This window comes from Malaclemys terrapin, chromosome 10 (genome assembly GCF_027887155.1).
Source record: "Malaclemys terrapin pileata isolate rMalTer1 chromosome 10, rMalTer1.hap1, whole genome shotgun sequence".
Lineage (NCBI taxonomy): Eukaryota > Metazoa > Chordata > Testudines > Emydidae > Malaclemys > Malaclemys terrapin.
In genome coordinates this window covers 948,357-965,716 of record NC_071514.1, presented here as the reverse complement: position 1 = coordinate 965,716, position 17,360 = coordinate 948,357, and the positions used below count along the sequence as shown (strand labels likewise).

General features: G+C 55.4%; 1 protein-coding gene across 4 annotated transcripts; it reads left to right on the top strand.

Moving 5' to 3' along the window:
- The first annotated feature begins 1,171 nt into the window (after positions 1 to 1,171).
- PRC1 (protein regulator of cytokinesis 1) lies at positions 1,172 to 17,316 on the top strand. 4 transcript variants are annotated; one of them, XM_054042880.1, is made up of 14 exons: positions 1,172 to 1,550; positions 6,131 to 6,263; positions 8,381 to 8,503; positions 8,894 to 9,127; positions 9,250 to 9,420; positions 9,658 to 9,807; positions 10,053 to 10,200; positions 10,410 to 10,546; positions 10,810 to 10,905; positions 11,154 to 11,300; positions 11,826 to 11,927; positions 12,415 to 12,519; positions 13,166 to 13,354; positions 15,467 to 17,316. In XM_054042880.1, the coding sequence occupies exons 1-14, from the start codon at positions 1,540 to 1,542 to the stop codon at positions 15,542 to 15,544; spliced, it is 1,824 nt and encodes a 607-aa protein (XP_053898855.1). In that variant the 5' UTR covers positions 1,172 to 1,539; the 3' UTR covers positions 15,545 to 17,316. The 4 variants fall into 4 exon arrangements, with proteins under 4 accessions (XP_053898855.1, XP_053898854.1, XP_053898856.1 ...); XM_054042879.1 differs by having other exon boundaries at positions 1,173 to 1,550; positions 11,826 to 11,936; XM_054042881.1 differs by having other exon boundaries at positions 1,174 to 1,550; positions 11,826 to 11,936; positions 13,166 to 13,277.
- Positions 17,317 to 17,360: the final 44 nt, after the last annotated feature.

Below are 17,360 nucleotides of genomic sequence, written 5' to 3'. Positions count from 1 at the left end.
GAGCTGCTTACCGCCCGCATCCCCTTGCATGGAGCCTTTGAAGCAGCTGTTGGAAGGTCCCCCAGCTGGAATTCTCTGCAGTTCCAGTCAGCAGGGGCTAGATAATGCTTAGCCCTACCATGAGTGCAGGGGACTGGACTAGGTGACCACTCCAGCTCCCTTCCCATCCTATGATTCCCAGCTGGAGTGTGGGGGTGGACTTATTGCCACAGTGAGTAGGGGAGAAGCTAGAGTGAGACCTAACTTAGAGTGGGGGAGTGCTGTTTAAACCTGCAGTTAGCCTGGAGGAGAGTGCCCCAGTCCTGCTGCTCCAGACCCTCAGGGAGTGCTGGCTTTCTGGCAGAAGGGGGGGGGGGGGTTTCTGGGCAGATGCCAGACAAGGGGTTGAGCTGGTGCTAATGTGGGGGGCAGTCCTGGCCATGTAGTAGGGTTGCCAGGCATCCAGTTTTCATGCGGTACTCCCGGTCGAAAAGGGTCCCTGGTGTTGACCAGGCCACTAAAAGTCTGGTCGGAGGTGGACTGGGGCTAAGGCAGGCTCTGTGCAGCTCCTGGAAGTGTCTGGCATGTCCCTGCAGTCCCAAGGCCCAGGGCTGATCAAGGAAGCTCCCTGAACTGCCTCTGCCCCAAGCGTTGGCTTTGCAGCTCCCATTGGCCAGGAACCAATGGCAGCCACTTCTGAGAGCAGTGTGGAGCCAGGCTGTCTGCCTTAGCCCTGCTGCCAGGAGCTGCCTGAGGTCAGGGTTGCCTGGTCGGAGCCCCTGCCCCAGGTTGGAATTCCCTCCTGTACCCTAACTCCCTCCGAGACCCCCACCCCAACCCTGAGCCCCCTCCCAGAGCCTGTTCCTGTACCCCAACCCCCTCCCATACCCAAATTCCCTCTTGGAGCCTGCTCCCACCCCCCTCCCTTAGCCCTGAGCCCCCGCCCACATTCCCCAGCCTGGAGCCCCCTCCTGCACCCCTAACCCTTCCTCCCCAGAGCCTCCACCCCAAGCCCTGAGCCTGCTCCTGGCCTAGCTCCGAGCCCCCTCCTGCACCCCAAGCCCCTCCTCCCCAGTTTAGTGACAGGCGGGGGGGCTGGGCTCGGAAGGGGCGGGGCAGGGGGCGGAGCCAGCGTGTTCAGTTTGGTGCAATAGGGGCGCTGTTGGGGGAGGGGCTGGGCAGCCTGGGAACGGACTGGACTCCGCGCGGGGGCTGGGTTGCAAGGCCACGTGATCACGTTGCGCTGACGGCTCCCAGCGTGCAGCGGCGTCTCGCCTCACCTCGTCACGCTCTCTTCATTGGCTTACGGCCCTGGGGCGCTGACTGCTTATTGGTTGACATAAGCGCGGGGCGGGGCGGGCGGCGATGAGGGACGCGGTTTGAAGGCGAAAGGGAACTCTTCCCAGGCCGGACGGGGGGCGTGGCCGAAGCGGCGGTTGTAGGCGGGGCCTGCCGTGACGTAATGCAGCCCAGCAGCCAATGCGCGGGCTAGGGAGGGGAGTTTGAATCGGGACGCCCGGGCTCGCGGAGCGGAGCGAGGGGCCGGGGAGCGCCGCCGCCATGAGGAAGAGGTGAGGTGAGGGGGGGCTGCCGGGCCGCCCCGCCCCGCGCCGCCCGTCTCCCCCCAGCGCTGCCGGCGGCGCGGGGCCTGGCTCGGAGCCCGGTCTCACCCCAGCCGCGCGGGGCCCGGAGCGGCCCGGGGCTCGCCTGGCTGCGGCTGGCGGGCGCGGGCCGGGGCCCCGGGGAAGGGACCGCTCCCAGCACGCGCGGGGCCCGGCGCCGTTTGCACGGGGGAAAGGCCGCGGGCGGGGCCCGGAGCAGCGCGGAACCGCTCGGGGGCTGCTCAGCCTGGGAAGGAGGCGACCAAGGGGGGATCTGGCGGCGGCCTGGCCAGTCAGGGCGGGGTGGGGACTGTGAGTGACTCCCCCAGCACAGGAACTAGGGGCACCCAATGACATTCATGGGCAGCAGGTTGAAAGCCAACAGAAGGAAGTATTTCTTCACACAACGCAAGTCAACCTGTGGAACTCCTTGCCGGGGGATGTCCTGAAGGCCAAATGTATCTGTGGGCTCCAAAAAGCATTAGAGAAGTTCCTGGAGTGTAATAAGGTCCATCAATGGCTATTAGCCAAGGTGGTCAGGGATGTAACCACATGCTCTGGGCTCCCGAAGCTCTGACTGCCAGGTGCTGGGAACCAAGGATAGAGGATGACTGAATCACTTGATAATTGCCTGTTGTTTTAATTCCCTTTGAAGCACCTGGCATTGGCCACTGTTGGAAGACAGGATACTGGGCTAGATGGGCCTTGATCTGATCCAGTCTGGCTGTTCTTATGTTTATGCTCATGTTTTTAAGAGGTCTATAAATACTTGGGCAATTATATAATAATTATTCAGATTCTTTGTTTTTAATATGTTAGAATATGGTGAATGACATTTACGAGATGAGGATTTTATTTGTTTTTACTCGTGACATTTGGATGAAAACTGGAATTCAATTAAAAATGCACAAAACTGCATTTTAAAATAGCTTTTTGTTAATTAAAAGAAATGACCTTAAATGTACTGGGAACATAAGACGTTTATCGAAATATGTTTTGCATTTAAAACTGATTTAATAAATAAGGGTGTTTCGCAGGGTGTAGCTGCAGATCCTGTACTTGAAGATAAAAGATACTTGGTGAATGGTGTTTGGTCTATTTTGTTCTCCTTGAGGGTATTGTGGCTGGCCTCTGGGTCCCTAAGCAAGCCATGTGAGTTTTATTTGTGTCTGGGACCCTTGGGTCTATGACCAGCCCTGGTTTTTGAAGTCTAAGTGTTGGTAGCAAGGGGATGGAGCTGAGCAGGGAGGTTCAGGATTTGTCAGTTTCCAGGCCCACTCCTGAGCAGAACAGGAGCGGCAACTAAGGGAGTTGGGGAGAGGTATGGCTCCACACTAGGTAGTGAAGATATGGACAATGAAGGCAAAACTGCTGTGATGTGCCTTGGATGTGCTCTGCTCTCTTTTTCTGCCAGAAAGAGAGAGTTCTGGTGGTGGCTGTAGTGGTATGAGAAAACATGGTATGAGAGAGCAAATTTCAATGCTGCGTAGCATCCAAGCAAAGACTTCCTAGACAACCGGATTCAGAAATAATTGCCACCAGCAGAAGGATCATCTGTGAGAGAAGGAACCAAAGAGGTGGACTGGCAATTTGTGACCGAGAGGGGGAAGAGAGACGCATTCTTGGATAGAAATGTTGAATTATCAGATAATAAGCAAGGCCCTTTTATCTTCAAGCACAGGATCTGCAGGATGAAGAAGTACCTTTCATGAAGCAGAATGATGTACTAGTATCCTATGAGAATGAAATAGAACTTTTCAGTCCACTGGTGTAACTAAAGGCGAAAAAAGCGAACATCATTCTGGGATGTATTAGCAGGAGTGTTATAAGCAAGACAAGGGAAGTAATTCTTCCACTCTACTTTGTGCTGATTAGGCCTCAATTGGAGTGTCCAGTTCTGGGTGCCACGTTTCAGGAAAGATGTGGACAAATTAGAGAGAGCCCAGAGAAGAGCAACAAAAATGATTAAAGGTCTAGAAAACATGACCTATGAGGGAAGATTGAAAAAACTGGGTTTTTCTTCTGGGGAAGAGAAGACTGAGAGGGAACATAAGGGGGAGGTTTAGGTCGGACATTAGGAAGAACTTCTTAACTGTCAGGGCGGTTAAGCGCTGGAATAAACTGCCTAGGGAAGTTGTGGAATCTCCATCATTGGGGATTTTTAAGAGCAGGTTTGACAAACGCCTGTCAGGGATGGGCTAGATAATATTTAGTCCTGTCATGAGTGCAGGGGACTGGACTAGATGACCTCTCGATGTCCCTTCCAGTCCTATGTTTCTATAATGCTAGTCAACATGATTTTATGAAAAATAGGCCTTGCCAAACACACTTGATTTCATTCTTTGAGGTTACAAATTTGGTTGATAAAAGTAACTTATCGATTTAGACTTTTGAAGACACTAAGCTAGAACCATACAACATCCTGATTCTCCCCCCCCCCCCCCCCCAAAAAAAAGCACTATGCAATATCAATAAAGCATATATAAAATGGATTAAGAACTGGCGAACTGACCAATCTCAAACTAGTCATCAACAGGGAATCCTCATTGAATGGGGATGTTTCTATGTGGATAAGTTCCATGTGGATAAGTATTAAGCCCAATACTATTCAGCGCTTTCATCAGATCTGGAGGTAAACATAAAATCACTGCTAATAAAATTTGCAGATGAGATAGATTGGCGGAGTGGTTACTAATGATGAGAATAGGGCAGCCAAACAGTAATCTGCAAACAAAATGTGTGTTAATACAGCCAAATGTAAAGTTACCCATCCAGGAACAAGGAATGCCAGGCATACCTACAGAATGGGATCTGTCTCCTGGAGAGCGGTAATTCTGAAAAGGATTTGGGGTCCTACTGGATGAGCAACTCAACATGAGCTACCCGTGCAAAAAGGGTTAATGCGATCATTGGGTGTATGAATAGGGAGATGATTTTTACCTCTGTATACAGCATTGGTGAGACCACTACTGGAATATTATGTGCACTTCCACATTTTTAAAGAGGTGTTGAAAAATGGGACAGGGTGTGTAAAGAACCAGAAAAATTATTTCAGGGCTGGAGAAAATGCCCTTCGGTGAGAGACTTAAACTAAACATATTGAGCTCTATCAAAAAGTCTGAGAGGTGACTTGATTACTGAGTATAAGTACCTTCCCTGGGAGAAAATACTGAGTACTAAAGAGGTCTTTCACCTCGAGGAGACCAGCAGAACAAGAGAAGAAATGTATCAGAGGGGTAGCAGTGTTAGTCTGGATCTGTAAAAAGCAACAAAGAGTACTGTGGCATCTTATAGACTAACAGGCGTATTGGAGCATAAGCTTTCGTGGGTGAATACCCACTTCATCAGACGCATGAGAAGAAATGGAGATATCCCATCTCCTAGAACTGGAAGGGACGGTTACTCACCCTGTATAGTAACTGTGGTTCTTTGAGATGTCCCCCTAGTGGAACACCCATAGGGACACAGCTCAAAGAAGAGCCCATGGCTGGAAGCTGAATTCAAATTAGTTACAGATGTTCAACAGGGAGGGTGGTGGACCAGACTCCCAGAGCCAGTGGTGGATTCTCTCTCTTGATGGCTTCCAGTCCGGAGCCTTTCTGGAACGTGCATTTGCCAAACCCAAGTTACTGGGCCCAGTCAGGGGCACTGGGTGAAATGTAAGGGCCTGCGTTACACAGGAAGTCAGATTAGATGATCTAATGGTTGCTTCTGGCTAGAAACTCGGACTCTATGACCAAAGGAGGTATTCGCTGTAGTTAATGAATTGAACTGAGTGTTTCTGGACACCATGTCCTTCAAGTTCTTAGAACTGAGAGATCTCCTCCTCTCCTCTCATTTTTATTCATAGATTGAAGGGGGGAAACAAACTTTCAATTCTCAGTCAGTTTCTCAACTTTGAACAAACTCCTACAAATGAAGGCAGTATTCTCTCTGCTTCTGCAGAAGAGGATAGTGCTGTCAAAAGCTGGTTTAGCACTTCAGCAAACTCAGTCATGTGAATTTCTTCAATGCTTTGGCAGCAAATGCATAACTACCTGAGTGGTTCGCTTCCAGCCCTGAAACTTTATTACGGCTGGCAATGACCAATGGATGATTGTTCTATGTGCATGTCATAACAGCATCTTCATCCGTTGGGCATCGTAACGCTCCTTGGTGCAGGGAGTGTCTCTTTGTTCTGTGTTCGTACAGTGCCTGGCACAATGGGCTCCTGGGTGCTTCCCAACACTAAAGAATAATCTCCTATTACTTTGTGTTGAGAATATTGGCGAGAACGTGAGGCGCAGTAAGCGCTTGATCCCTCCGTTTCCTCACAGCCTGAGGTTTTGTTGGGTGGGTCTTTCCCCAGTCCAGCCACGTCAGCAATAGAGCAGCTCTTTACAACTTGTCCAAAGGAATGCAAACCAGTTTGTCCAAATAGATGTTTTAAAACTCAACCCTCTATTCCATCTCATGCGAGATCTAGTTTTTAAGTCTCCTCTCTTCAGTGGAGCTGAAGTGAAGTGATTGTGATGGAAGTGTTTTACAACTGTCCCTCCTGCCTCCCTCAGCGAGGTGCTGGCTGCAGAGTCTGTGGCATGTCTGAACAAAGCGCTGGGTCACCTTCGGGATATCTGGGAGGAGATTGGGATCCCTGAGGAGCAGCGACTGCAACGAACAGAAGTGGTGAAGAAGCACATCAAGGCGAGTACTTTTCCCTCTAGCGCCCTTGCTCTGTATCCAGACACTGTAAGGGATGAATGAACTCGCGGAGTGTACACCTGACCCCAGCGCCCTGCAGGGAAGCAGCTGCTCTGCCTTGGGCAGGGAAGAACTGGTGGGGAAGGAGGGCAAAACTGGTGCTTTCTCTTTAGGCCTTTCCTGGCAGCTCAGGGGCGCTTTATCCCTGCTAGACTTACGCTGCCTCTCCTCAGAATCATGAGCCTGGAGAAATACAATGGATATTGCAGAAAATCTGTTAACTTCCCCAGTATGTGCTGCTAACTGCAGCTACTCAGCAAAGAGGTCAGCACTGGCCAGTCTAGAAGGGGTATTGACTGTGCCAACTAGTGAGAACCTACCCTGGTCTGAACAGTTCCTGCTGGCCAGCTCTGCTCCACTGGGGTGGCCCAGAAGTCATTGTGTCAGGCTTTCAGCTTCCCTGTTCCTCGGCATGATACAGGGGAGCCCTGCCCAATCATGTCCAATCTGGGATGTAGGCCCTAGCATGGCCAGCAGATCTGTTTGGGTCCCTTCCAGTTCTGTCTTCAGCAGTGTCTAGGACCTAACCATTCCAGCCCTCTTACCTCCCTGCCCTATAGATGACTAGTTTTCCTCCTCCTCCTGCTGCTAGCCATCTATTTCTAATCATGCATGTGCTAAACACACACCCGTGCCATCCAGAGGTCTGGTTGGGGGTGGCAGTGGAAACAGCTGGCTAGCATCCAGGAAGGATCCCGAGCACTCAAAAGCCATCTCCACTGGCTTCTCTTGTGCTGGATCCCAGGGCCATCCAATCCAATCCAAAGGTGCCCTTTGCTCCCGGGATAGCTGGCTTCTCTAATGTGCCCAAGGCTCTTGTCCTCCTGTAACTGTGCCCTGGCCCCTGTGATTGTCTTCATCCAAAACTCTGAAAACCCTTCACAAAGGTGTTAAGTACAAGCTTGAAAAATGTACCCTGTGCCTACTAGGCCTACTGGGCAGGGTCCAAACTCCTGTACAGCCCTAGCCCGCACCCCCCTGCAAAAGAGGCACACAACAGCCTGTTCCTGGGAGTTACCCTGAACCGCTTTCTGTTGTTTCCTGGCTCTTGGACCTTCTGTCTGAACTCTGCTTCTCCCTCCTCTCCTGCCATAAGTTGTACCTCTTCCCACGCTGCTCTTCCCTCTCGCCCTGGCTTCCCCTTGCATGGAGTTCTCCCCTCTCCTCTTCTATTCTCCTTTCCCCCTCAGATAATCTTCCTTCCCTGCTTCTCTTGAGTTAGCCACTGCCCCTTTCTGCTTTGCTTCTGCTGCTCCGCTTCCAGGCCCACTCGACTGCTCCAGATACTTTCCCCTGCGGCGAGTGGGTTTCTCAAGCCTTGTAAGTACTATTCCCATTTCACAGATGATCATTCTGAGGTTCAGGGGTGACACTCTGTGACTCTCACACTCCTCCCCTGGGTTACTGAGTTGGCCAAGTGCCCAGTGGGAAAATGGACCTGCTCCCCAGGACAGGGGGCTCTGAGCGAGGCGCAGCGTTAGCACCTCGGTGGTGGGCAGGCATGATACATTCTGGGCTGCGGGAGAGCAGGACAGAGTGTCTCCCCTAGGGCTGTGTACCTGCTCCATCACATTGCAGACTGTTCACCTCTCCGGTCCTGCTCTGCGGGGAGAGGCCCAGACCCCCGTTGCACAACTTCTATCGCCCTCGCATTCTGATCTTGGTGGCCTGGGTGCCTTGAAGTCCCTGTCAGGTCCCTGCAGACTAACAGTCCTGTCTCTCGGCCCCTGAGGCAGCCCTCCCTACCAGACTGTAGATATAGCCCTACCCACTATTTCCCGCTTTGCCTCACCAGAGCATAGAGATCGGGGGGTCTTGCTGCAGCTCTGCCCTGGCATTGCCCTTCTGCATCTCCTGTGCCCAGTGTAAAGCCTCTCACTCCAGTCCATGCGGTGGGCACTGTGCTCTCTGCCCAGCATGCCCAGAGGCAAAGCCTTTCAGGGATGTAAGTAGGCTCTGCTCCAAACCTCCTGACACCAGGCTTAGCGTATTCACTCCTCTGGCTCTCCCACCCGTCCTCTGCTGCTCACTAGCCAATGCTCACTGTCACTCTGCTGCAGGGTCTGCTGGATATGATGGTGGCTGAGGAGGAGAACCTGAAGGAGCGTCTCCTGAAAAGCATTGCTATGTGTCGCAAGGAACTGGACACTCTCTGCAAGGAGCTCCAGCTGGATCCATTTGAGGTGCGTTCCGGAGCCTGGCCCTGAGACTCCCTCCTGTCCATCCAGTCTAGTTACACTGTCTTCTACTGGCTTAGTCCTCACCCCGGTGCCTCACGCAGGGCCCCAGCTCACAGGAGAAACTGGCTGTTTCCCAAAGTCTGTCTCCTGAGAGCTCATCAGTGAACCACAGGGAGCACAGAGCTCTGGACCACCAATGGGGTCTTGCAGGCTGAGTGGGGGTGGCACAGGCTCATGCTGCAGACCTGGCTTCTTGCAGCTGATCCACTTTCCCTGTGGAAGGGCTGTTCTGCTGGGGTGTCTCGCCCTGTCAGCCTGGAACTAACCAGGTCAATGCACCTTGGCTAGAGCTGCTGTAGAGAGCAGTGCTGATGTCTTGTGCTCTCTCAGGAGGAGGAGGAGGAGAGCACCATCCTGCAGCTGGAAAAGGACTTGCGCACTCGCCTGGAAGTGATGCTGAAGCAGAAGAGAGAGAGGAAGCAGGAGCTGAAAACTCTGCAAGAACGCGACCAAGACTTGTGTGACCTTCTCTGCATGACCCCCTACAGCATCGACAGCAACTCTGTGCCCAGCCTGGAGGAGCTCGACTGCTTCAGACGCCACCTGGCAGCACTGGCTGCTGAGAAGGTCTTTTGTGGGTGGGTGGGTGGTGGTGGTGCAGGGGGGAAGTGTGTGTGTGAGAGTGTGCGAGAGAAACCTGTGTGGCAGGATGCTTCCTGGCCTCTAGCGCTGTTGCTTTCTGCCTCCAGGAGCGCAGGAGAGAGGAGTTCGTCAGCATCAAACGGCAGATCATTCTGTGCATGGAGGAGCTGGATCATGTCCCTGACACCAGCTTCGAGCGGGATGTGGTGTGTGAGGACGAGGACGCCTTCTGCCTCTCTATGGAGAACATAGCTGCTCTTAAAGAGCTGCTGCAGCAGGTATGGAGCACAGTGGTCTGAAGTCTTCCATGCTGTAGTTTGCAGGGAGATTTAGTGCTGTGGCTCCAGTAAAAGGGTCCTGGCACTGGTGAAGAGGGCTTGTAATAGGGGCAGATGAAGAGGTATGGGGGCTCCTGCCTTTGCAGTGAGCAGGTACTTCTGATGAGTCCCCCTTGAACAGAAGTGAGCTACCCTGCTAGCTGCCGGAATGCTGCCCCTGTGCTTTCCCCGCTCTAGCTGGAGGCCCGGAGAGCTTTAAATGAAGCTGTTTGCGGTGAGCTGCGCGCCAGAATTGCGGAGCTCTGGGACAGGCTGCAGGTCCCTGCGGAGGAGAGAGAAGCCTTTGCCACCTACATGACCGGATCCAGAGCCAAAACCAAGAAAGCCGTAAGGAAACCGTGCCCGGTCAGAGCCATGGGGGGCTGTTCTTTGGTGTAAAGGGAGGGATGTGAGCCTTGCCTCTGAGTGCTGGCCATGGGCACTAGTGCCTGCCGGCTCTTGTGTTCTAGGATGGCCAGGAACGATCCCCAGCCGCTCCAGGCTGGTTCTCCCTGAAGCACCCAGTAAATCCCCCTCCCTGTCCTGCTGTGCCCTGACGCCCAGGACTTTGCCTGCTCTGTTCTGGTCTCTAGCTGCAGTTCGAGGTGGACCGTCTGGAGGAGCTGAAGCTGCAGAACATGAAGACTGTGATTGAAGCAATCAGAGCAGAGCTGGCCGCTTACTGGGACAAATGCTTTTACGGCACTGAGCAGAGACAAGCTTTTGCCCCTTACTACGAGGGTGCGTATGGGGTTTCCAGGTTGGGCCTGGGGCTGGGCCTTGGATTTTTGTCTGCCCCGTAGGGAGCTGTGCAGGCCAGCTGGAGGCATGCAGGGTGCTCACCAGTGGAGCTTCCCATTCAGCAGCCTGGCCTGCTGCTGCCCCATTGCTCTGAGTTTGGGATTCCTGTTGTCTGTGCCCTGGTGACTCTGCTCTCCATCCCTTTGCAGAGGACTGCACCGAGGCCCTGCTGCAGCTCCACGACGCTGAGGTGGGGCATGTGAAGCATTACTACGAGACACACAAAGAGCTCTTTGAAGCTGTTCACAAATGGGAGGAAAACTGGAGGCTTTTCCTGGAGCTGGAGGTACTGTCCCTGCAGGGAGCATACCAACTGACCCTAGCTCTGGGGAGTGCTGGCGGCTGAGGAAGGCCAGGGTGCCCACAAGGCAAAATTTGGGGAGATGGGTAGTATGACCTGGGGGGTGGGGGGCATGTGAGGATATCACTGGAGGGTGGCCTGGCAAACAGAGATTGAGCGCAGTACTGCAGGCAGGGCAGGAGGGCATCTCGGGGACATAGGTGGACATGTCAGGATGTGAACTGTCTGCTTGGCCTTCTGTGCATTAGAGAAAAGCAACGGACCCAAGTCGCTTTGCTAACCGAGGGGGCAACCTCCTGAAGGAAGAAAAGCAGCGAGCGAAACTTCAGAAGACTCTCCCCAAAGTACGTGCTGCTCTGGGGTGGTGGCCTGCCTGCCAGCACATGGGAGCTGAATACGGGGCGTGTGGACTTGGCATGCCGTCCCAGAGGCTCCCAGCCCTGTGGGTTGGTTGGCAGCATAAAGCAGGGCTCTCTGAGGGGTCTGGGTGCTGACCAGGCAGGTCACAGGCTCTGGGAAATCCCAGGCTGCATGGGACAGCCTGACCTGCTCTGCTGCAGTATTCACTGTCTGTATGTCTCTCTCCGCCTAGCTGGAGGAGGAGCTGAAAGTTCGGGTTGAGGCCTGGGAACGGGAGCATGAGGAGGCCTTCTTGGTGAATGGGCAGCGGTTCATGGAATACGTGAGCGAGCAATGGCAGCTGCATCGGCTGGAGAAAGAGAAGGAGAAGCAGGAACGGGTGAGTGCAGAGCCGAACAGAGTGAAGTCCCACCGGCAGGGGGCCAGGTGTGTTCTCCACTGCCACTGGGACAGGCCCTTGCCTGCTGCCTGAGACAGGCTGAGCTGTGGGATACAGATAGGCAAACCTCTCACTGCTCTTGGGGGGGGGGGGGGGGGGAGAGCTTTGCCACTTCTGCACGTGGCCAGAGCTAATGGCATCAGCGTATCCTGCAGGCCTCGGCCAGCACCCACTGTGCTCCTTCTCCCTGGATGCCGCTAAGCTGGGATTTGGCCACACTAATTCATACCTGTGCCTGGCGTCTGTCCTCCCATCCTGGCACTGCCTTCCAGCTAGCAGGGGTGAGTCGCTGCTGCGTGGGCTCTGCTCGATGCTTTCCACTAGCTGGCCCTATGCTGTGCCGCAGGCTGGGTTTTAATTGGCTCTCGATGCCCCTGGGCACGTAACTGTGTGAATCACTGGGGCTGGCGCACCCCTCTCCAATGGGCCCTCACCCGGGCCCGGCTCTACCTGTCTCTTGTGTAGCAACTGAAGAAGAGTCGTCAGATTGAAGAAGAGATGCTGTATGGCAGCGTCCCGAGGACACCCAGCAAGCGCCGGGTCCTAGGCGCCAACACGCCTGGCAAAGTGAGGAAGGTAAAAAGCGCAAGCTTTGCTGGGAGACGGGCCAAGCTTGGTGTTCCTTAAAGGAGCCCAGTTCTTGGGCATCTTCAGGTGGGAGGAGCGAAACGGCGCTTGCTGAGCTGCCAGTGGTTAGCACCCCAGAGCCACAGCAGGGTCAGGCCCCGGGGATACCATGGCTCCTAAAGGGGCCGGGAGCAGGACCTCGCTGATGGCGGCCAGAGAGCTGTCCACACCCTCCTGCCCCGGGGAGTGACTAGAGCCCTCCCTCCCTCCCGCCAGCACTGAGGGCTCTGTCCGCAACCTCCCCTGGAAAGTAGCCAAGTGCGCTGGGATTCTCCCAATGGCTGTTGCTAACCTAAGACTTGCTACCCTGGTTACCACATGGGGGGAGCCACTAAAGGGAACCTAGCAAAGGGCCCCCTTTCCAAGGGCTTCCCTGCATGGCTGGTCTCTGAGCCTCCACCACTAACTTCTTATACTTTGCCTTCAGCTCAATGCAACTTCCTGTACCACTCCCAACAGCACACTCCGTTCCGCCTTTGGGGGGACGCTCTTCCACTCCCCAGTGTCCCGCCCACCACCCTCCGGAGGCAAGGTAAGCACATGCTGCCCCTAGCTCCAGTGCCCTGCCCCAGGGAAGTCGGCTCTTCTAGCCCGTGTAGGCACAGCCCCCAGGAGAGGGATACTGACTGGGCAGCGGGCGTATGAGCTTGGGGTGGAGGAGGCAGGTATAAAATAGCTTCTCCCACATGCAGTTCAGGCTGTCGCTCCCCTCAATGTACGTACCAAGCTGCAGTCCCGCCGAGCTCCGTGGTGCTCCCGCTGGGGGAGGGGCTTCTTTATTCGGTGGTCAACTGCAAGCTGCCAATGTGCTGGGTGTAAAGCTCATGTCGGGCCTGCTGCATGTGGGTGTGCAGGGCACTGCTCTGGGCAGTGAGAGCCAATGGCCTTCAGAAAACATGTCTGCAGCACTTCTGGCGCATTTCCATCACTCCGCATTGTTTGGTCGCTGGCCCCTGCTGCCTTAGCTCAGACTCTAGGCATGATGGGCTCTGCCCCAGCAGGGTTGCCCCCGGGACTAGCTGAAGCTGGACAAGGCAGAATTTAAAGCTGAGCTCCAAGCCCTGACACGGGATTCCTCGGGTTTGGTGACGTAAGGAAGGGGAAACCAAGCCAGCACCACTGTACTTGCCACGTCCTATTCGTGTCTGTCCTAACCATCAGTGCTTCCGTCTCTCTAGCTTGGTCAGCCTGCTCGGACCCCCAGCCGCGTGGCCATGAAGCCCCCTCGCACAGCACACGCAGAACGGAACAAGGAGAACATGTCCCAGTTGAATGGAACCACCCTGAGCGGTGGGTGCACCCCCACAGCCCCTGCCCAGCGTAACTACAGCATTAACTCTGTTGCCAGCACCTATTCTGAGTTTGCGGTAATTCACCTCTTCTAAACACAATCCAGTCTGGGCAGCACAGACAGGGAGGGGATCCCTGCGCACCTCATACACTCCCGGAGGCACAGCATACCTCACCTCTGCTGTGTTCAGAGCCCATTTTCCTGCCACTTAGGGACAGTCACCCAGAGCTGCCTTAGGGAGCCAGCGTGGGCTCGAACTCCAGTGACTTTAGCCCTGCCATTCTGTGTGGTTCCAATACTGCCTCACTCAGTTTCTGGCTGAGGGACCCACGCACCTGGCAATGAATGCACTCTCTGATCTCTCAGTAAGAACTTCCCTGGCCTGGCTCTGTGTGCGGGAGCCTTGCTGCTCCCTGGTAGCCAGCCCCAGAGGAGAGGTGTTAGCCCCATGGTACAGATAGGGAACTGAGGCACAGTCACTGGCTTATCCAAGGTGTCTCAGGAGTTGGCAGCCGAGCCTGGCTTTGTAGCCAGATCTCCTGAGTTCCTGCGCAGGGCCGTAGCTTCGAAAGCGCTGTTCAGCTTGGGTGCTGTCTCTAGTGGCAGGGGGCTGGGCTTCAGCTGTCTGTCCACTTACTGCCTGCCTGCCACTGGCCTGGGGCTGCCACCTCTTTCATGCCATTCACCTGTCCTCAGCACCCAGAGCAGCAGTTGGCTGTTCGGTGCACCCAAGGGAGACGTGAGTAAGGCTGAGTAAGAACAGGAGGCAGGCTCCATAGAAAACACAGCCATGGCAGAAGCACTGATCCTCTGCAGCTGGAGTTGGTGGTGGTGCGCCGATGCTCCTGTCTAGGAGCACACTCTGCTCAGCTCGGGGCTCTAGGGGGAGCCTGCTGCATCCTTGTTCCTTCTCTGCCTGGCCTCTCTGAAGTGCGTTAGATGGGCCAAGCCTTCCTTACCCTGGTCCCGAAGCACACGGCAGCTCAGCGTTCCTGCCTGGGATCTGTCAGCTCTCCGGCCAAAGCCAGCTGGTGGCACTGACTCTGCTAGTTGGCACAGGGCAGGAGAGAGCCAGTGTGAGAGAGCCTGCCTCCTGCCATGGGCCAGGGCCTGACTGTTCCCTGTGTCACTTTGTGCTGGCCTGTCTGACCCTGACCCCACTCACAGCAAGCCCTGAGGCAGGGAGTTCTGCTGACCCCAGGGGCCCCAGTGTCCCATGGCTGGTGGAGGTCTGAATTAATAACCCCACCTAAGCTCCCCAACAGAGGCCTAGGGCGGGTGAAGGTTCTTGGCCAGGCAGGGTAAGTGGAGCTGCAAACCCACCCCCCCAGCTGCTGAGCTCTCTGCTGGAGGGGCCTGCTGGTTTGCTGCTGAGAAGGCCCATCGCAGCTCTCCTCCCGCTGGGCCGGGAATCCTCCCTGCTGCAACAACCAGCTGCTCCTGCAAGCTCCCCCTGCCCTCTGGCCTGGCCTTGTCTAATCAGCAGGAATCCCCCAGGGCAGCAAAAGCCAGGGCCACCGCCCTGGAGCAGCGTTCCATGTGTCCAGCTTGCTTGCTGAGAACTCTGGCCCAAAGGCTGCATTCATGGCCAGTCTCCAGAACGGCTCCTGCCCCTGATGTTGTGGCTTCCCAAGAGGGTCTGGGACACAGGGCTCGAGGCATCTGTGGTCAGTGGGACCAGTAACTTGTGGTTGGACCAAAAGGAAGCAGGGTTCCCTCTGGCAGAATTGCGATAGTCCCATGTGCCTGACACCAACTCCTCCCTGCCTCCCCTTGGGCTGTCTTACAAACCAGCTTGCTTTCCAGATGCTCCAACAGAGCCCAAATTCTCAGCAAATGGGAGTGCTGCCTGCCCCGCAGGGACTGGTGCTGCGTGCTGGGGGGCAGGGGCAGCTGTTCTCCACCTAGGAAGTCCCAGGATCCGCAGGAGATGGTTTGTTCTTGTGTCCCCTGCCTGCACTAACCTGGCACTGCTCTACCTTGGCCTGTTCAGGGCTACGGGCCCGAAATGCCTCCTGGCTGCTTGACTGTAAGCTGCCTTCGGTGGTGGTAGCACGTGCTGCCGAGGCAGCCACCTTGGCCAGGCTGCTGGAGAGCAACTCAGCTGCACAGCCCGGCTCTGCAGCCTCTCACTGTATCGCCCTACCCCCACTGGGCACTTCATTTGCATTTTTTTCCCTTTTAACAGCGCGAACTTTCAAAGGCTTCCAAATCTGACACCAGCTCCCGGATCCTGAACTCCACAACCGCCCACATCCACTGCTGAGAGGCCACAGCCCGAGGGCTCCAGCTGTTCAGATTGGCGGGGTCGCTGCTCTGGCTCAGCATGAGTGTGCGTCCCTTCGGCTGGAGGGGAAAACGGCAAGTGTCCCACGTTGGATTTTTAGCTGGGCCCTGCATGCTGCCGTGTTCCTGTGTGCCCACAGCCGGGCCCATGGCCTGCGGGCAGCCATCCCCCCGGGGAGAGGCAGGAGCAAGCAGTGGGGGGAGGGGAGACTCTTTTTTAAAATGGTTTTTACTACAGTGACTTTCAGGTTTTATGTTAGATGCAATGTTTTCAAAAGAGCTGGGCTGCTCCTGCCCAGGGCTCTCTGCTCTTCATACACTACTGCATGGCCCCTGGAGCAGGGCAGCCAGAGCCTCCAATGGCAACTTCTCCCTGCCTGCCTGCCTGGGCTGTGACTGGTTAGTTCGTTGGCTCTCAGGCTCGGCTGCTCTCTGAGGTGCTGGAGTCCAAAGCATCTTACTCAGTATCGGTTCTCCTGCATACTTACCCCTTCCCCTGAGCATTTCCCAGCAGAGGGGCCGGGGCTGGCTGGTGCCCCCCCTTCCTGAAGCGCAGTCAGCCTAGGGCTCCAGAACACCACTGGCTTCTTAGCCTGCTGCCAAGGGGCTGTGTGGGGTGAAGCCAGTACCTTGGACTGGCTAAGCAAGGTCCACGCCTTGTCCTGCCCTTAGGGTGCACCAGTCCTGCTGGGCCAAGGCGTGGGCATAAAGGGAGAGGGTCTTGGCAATGCTCCATAGAACGGGGCTAGGGTGCTTGAGCCCCCATCCTCCCCCAGCTGGAAGGCCTGGGGGCCAGGCATTCCCTCCCAGGATCCCTTCAACAGCCTGGCACTTTCCCAGCACAACCTGCCCTTCTAAAGCCAAAGGCAGCTGAGCTGGGGAGAGACTTGGCTGATTACACCTCCTGCCTGCTAGACTCAACTTGGCCACCCTGTAAAGGTAGAAACCCCCAGGGGTAGTGCTTTGTACCTGTGCTGCTGGGACAGCAGGGGCACTCCACCTCTGAGAGAGGCCGAGTCTGTGGCGACGGGAGCAGCCTGTTGACACTGCTGGCTAGAGGGGGTAGTAGGTGGGTGGAGCGATGTGGATTACTGACACAAGGGGTCATGACTTGAGCAGCAGCCCAGATTCCCCAGGCCATTTGTCAGCCTAACCCTTGCCAGAGGCCGTAATCCCCTCGGCCAGCCCCTGCCCCTGCCCCTGGCTGCTAGAGCAGGGTTAGTATGGACCTGGCTAGGAAGCGGGTCTAGGCCTGTTCCCTTAGCAAGCGGCACCTTTCCACTGCTCTGAGCAGGCTGGAGCTGGGGCTATGCCTGTTTGAACCTCTGTTCCCATCACTGAGTGATGCTCTGTAAATAGTGTTCTCGTCCCTGATCATGAACCAATGTGCACCTTATCACTACAGCTCCCCTTGCTTGGTTATTTATTCTCATGCTGGCCCTTGCCTGCTGGGGCTCTCTGTACACAGCTGGGACCAAGCGCTTCTCCATGGGGGTGAGGGGTCCTAGGCAGCTCTGTGCTAGCACTACCGGGGAACTGCATGGTACGGTTTGACTGCAGTATGGGGCAAGCAGCTTGCTACTCAGGCATTTGTTTGTCTAGTGCCTATTTTAACCTCCCCCGCCCCCTTTAACCTTTGCCTCCCCATGCTGGCAGGGAGGGAACAGTGTGGAATGAATTTGTTACTCATGGTGCCTTTGAAGTGTACAGTTCAACTCTGGAGGAAATAGATTCAGCAGCTTCTCCACCACAGTGTACTGTCTCCTGGCTGTGTGTGTGTTGAGTTCACTTTAGCT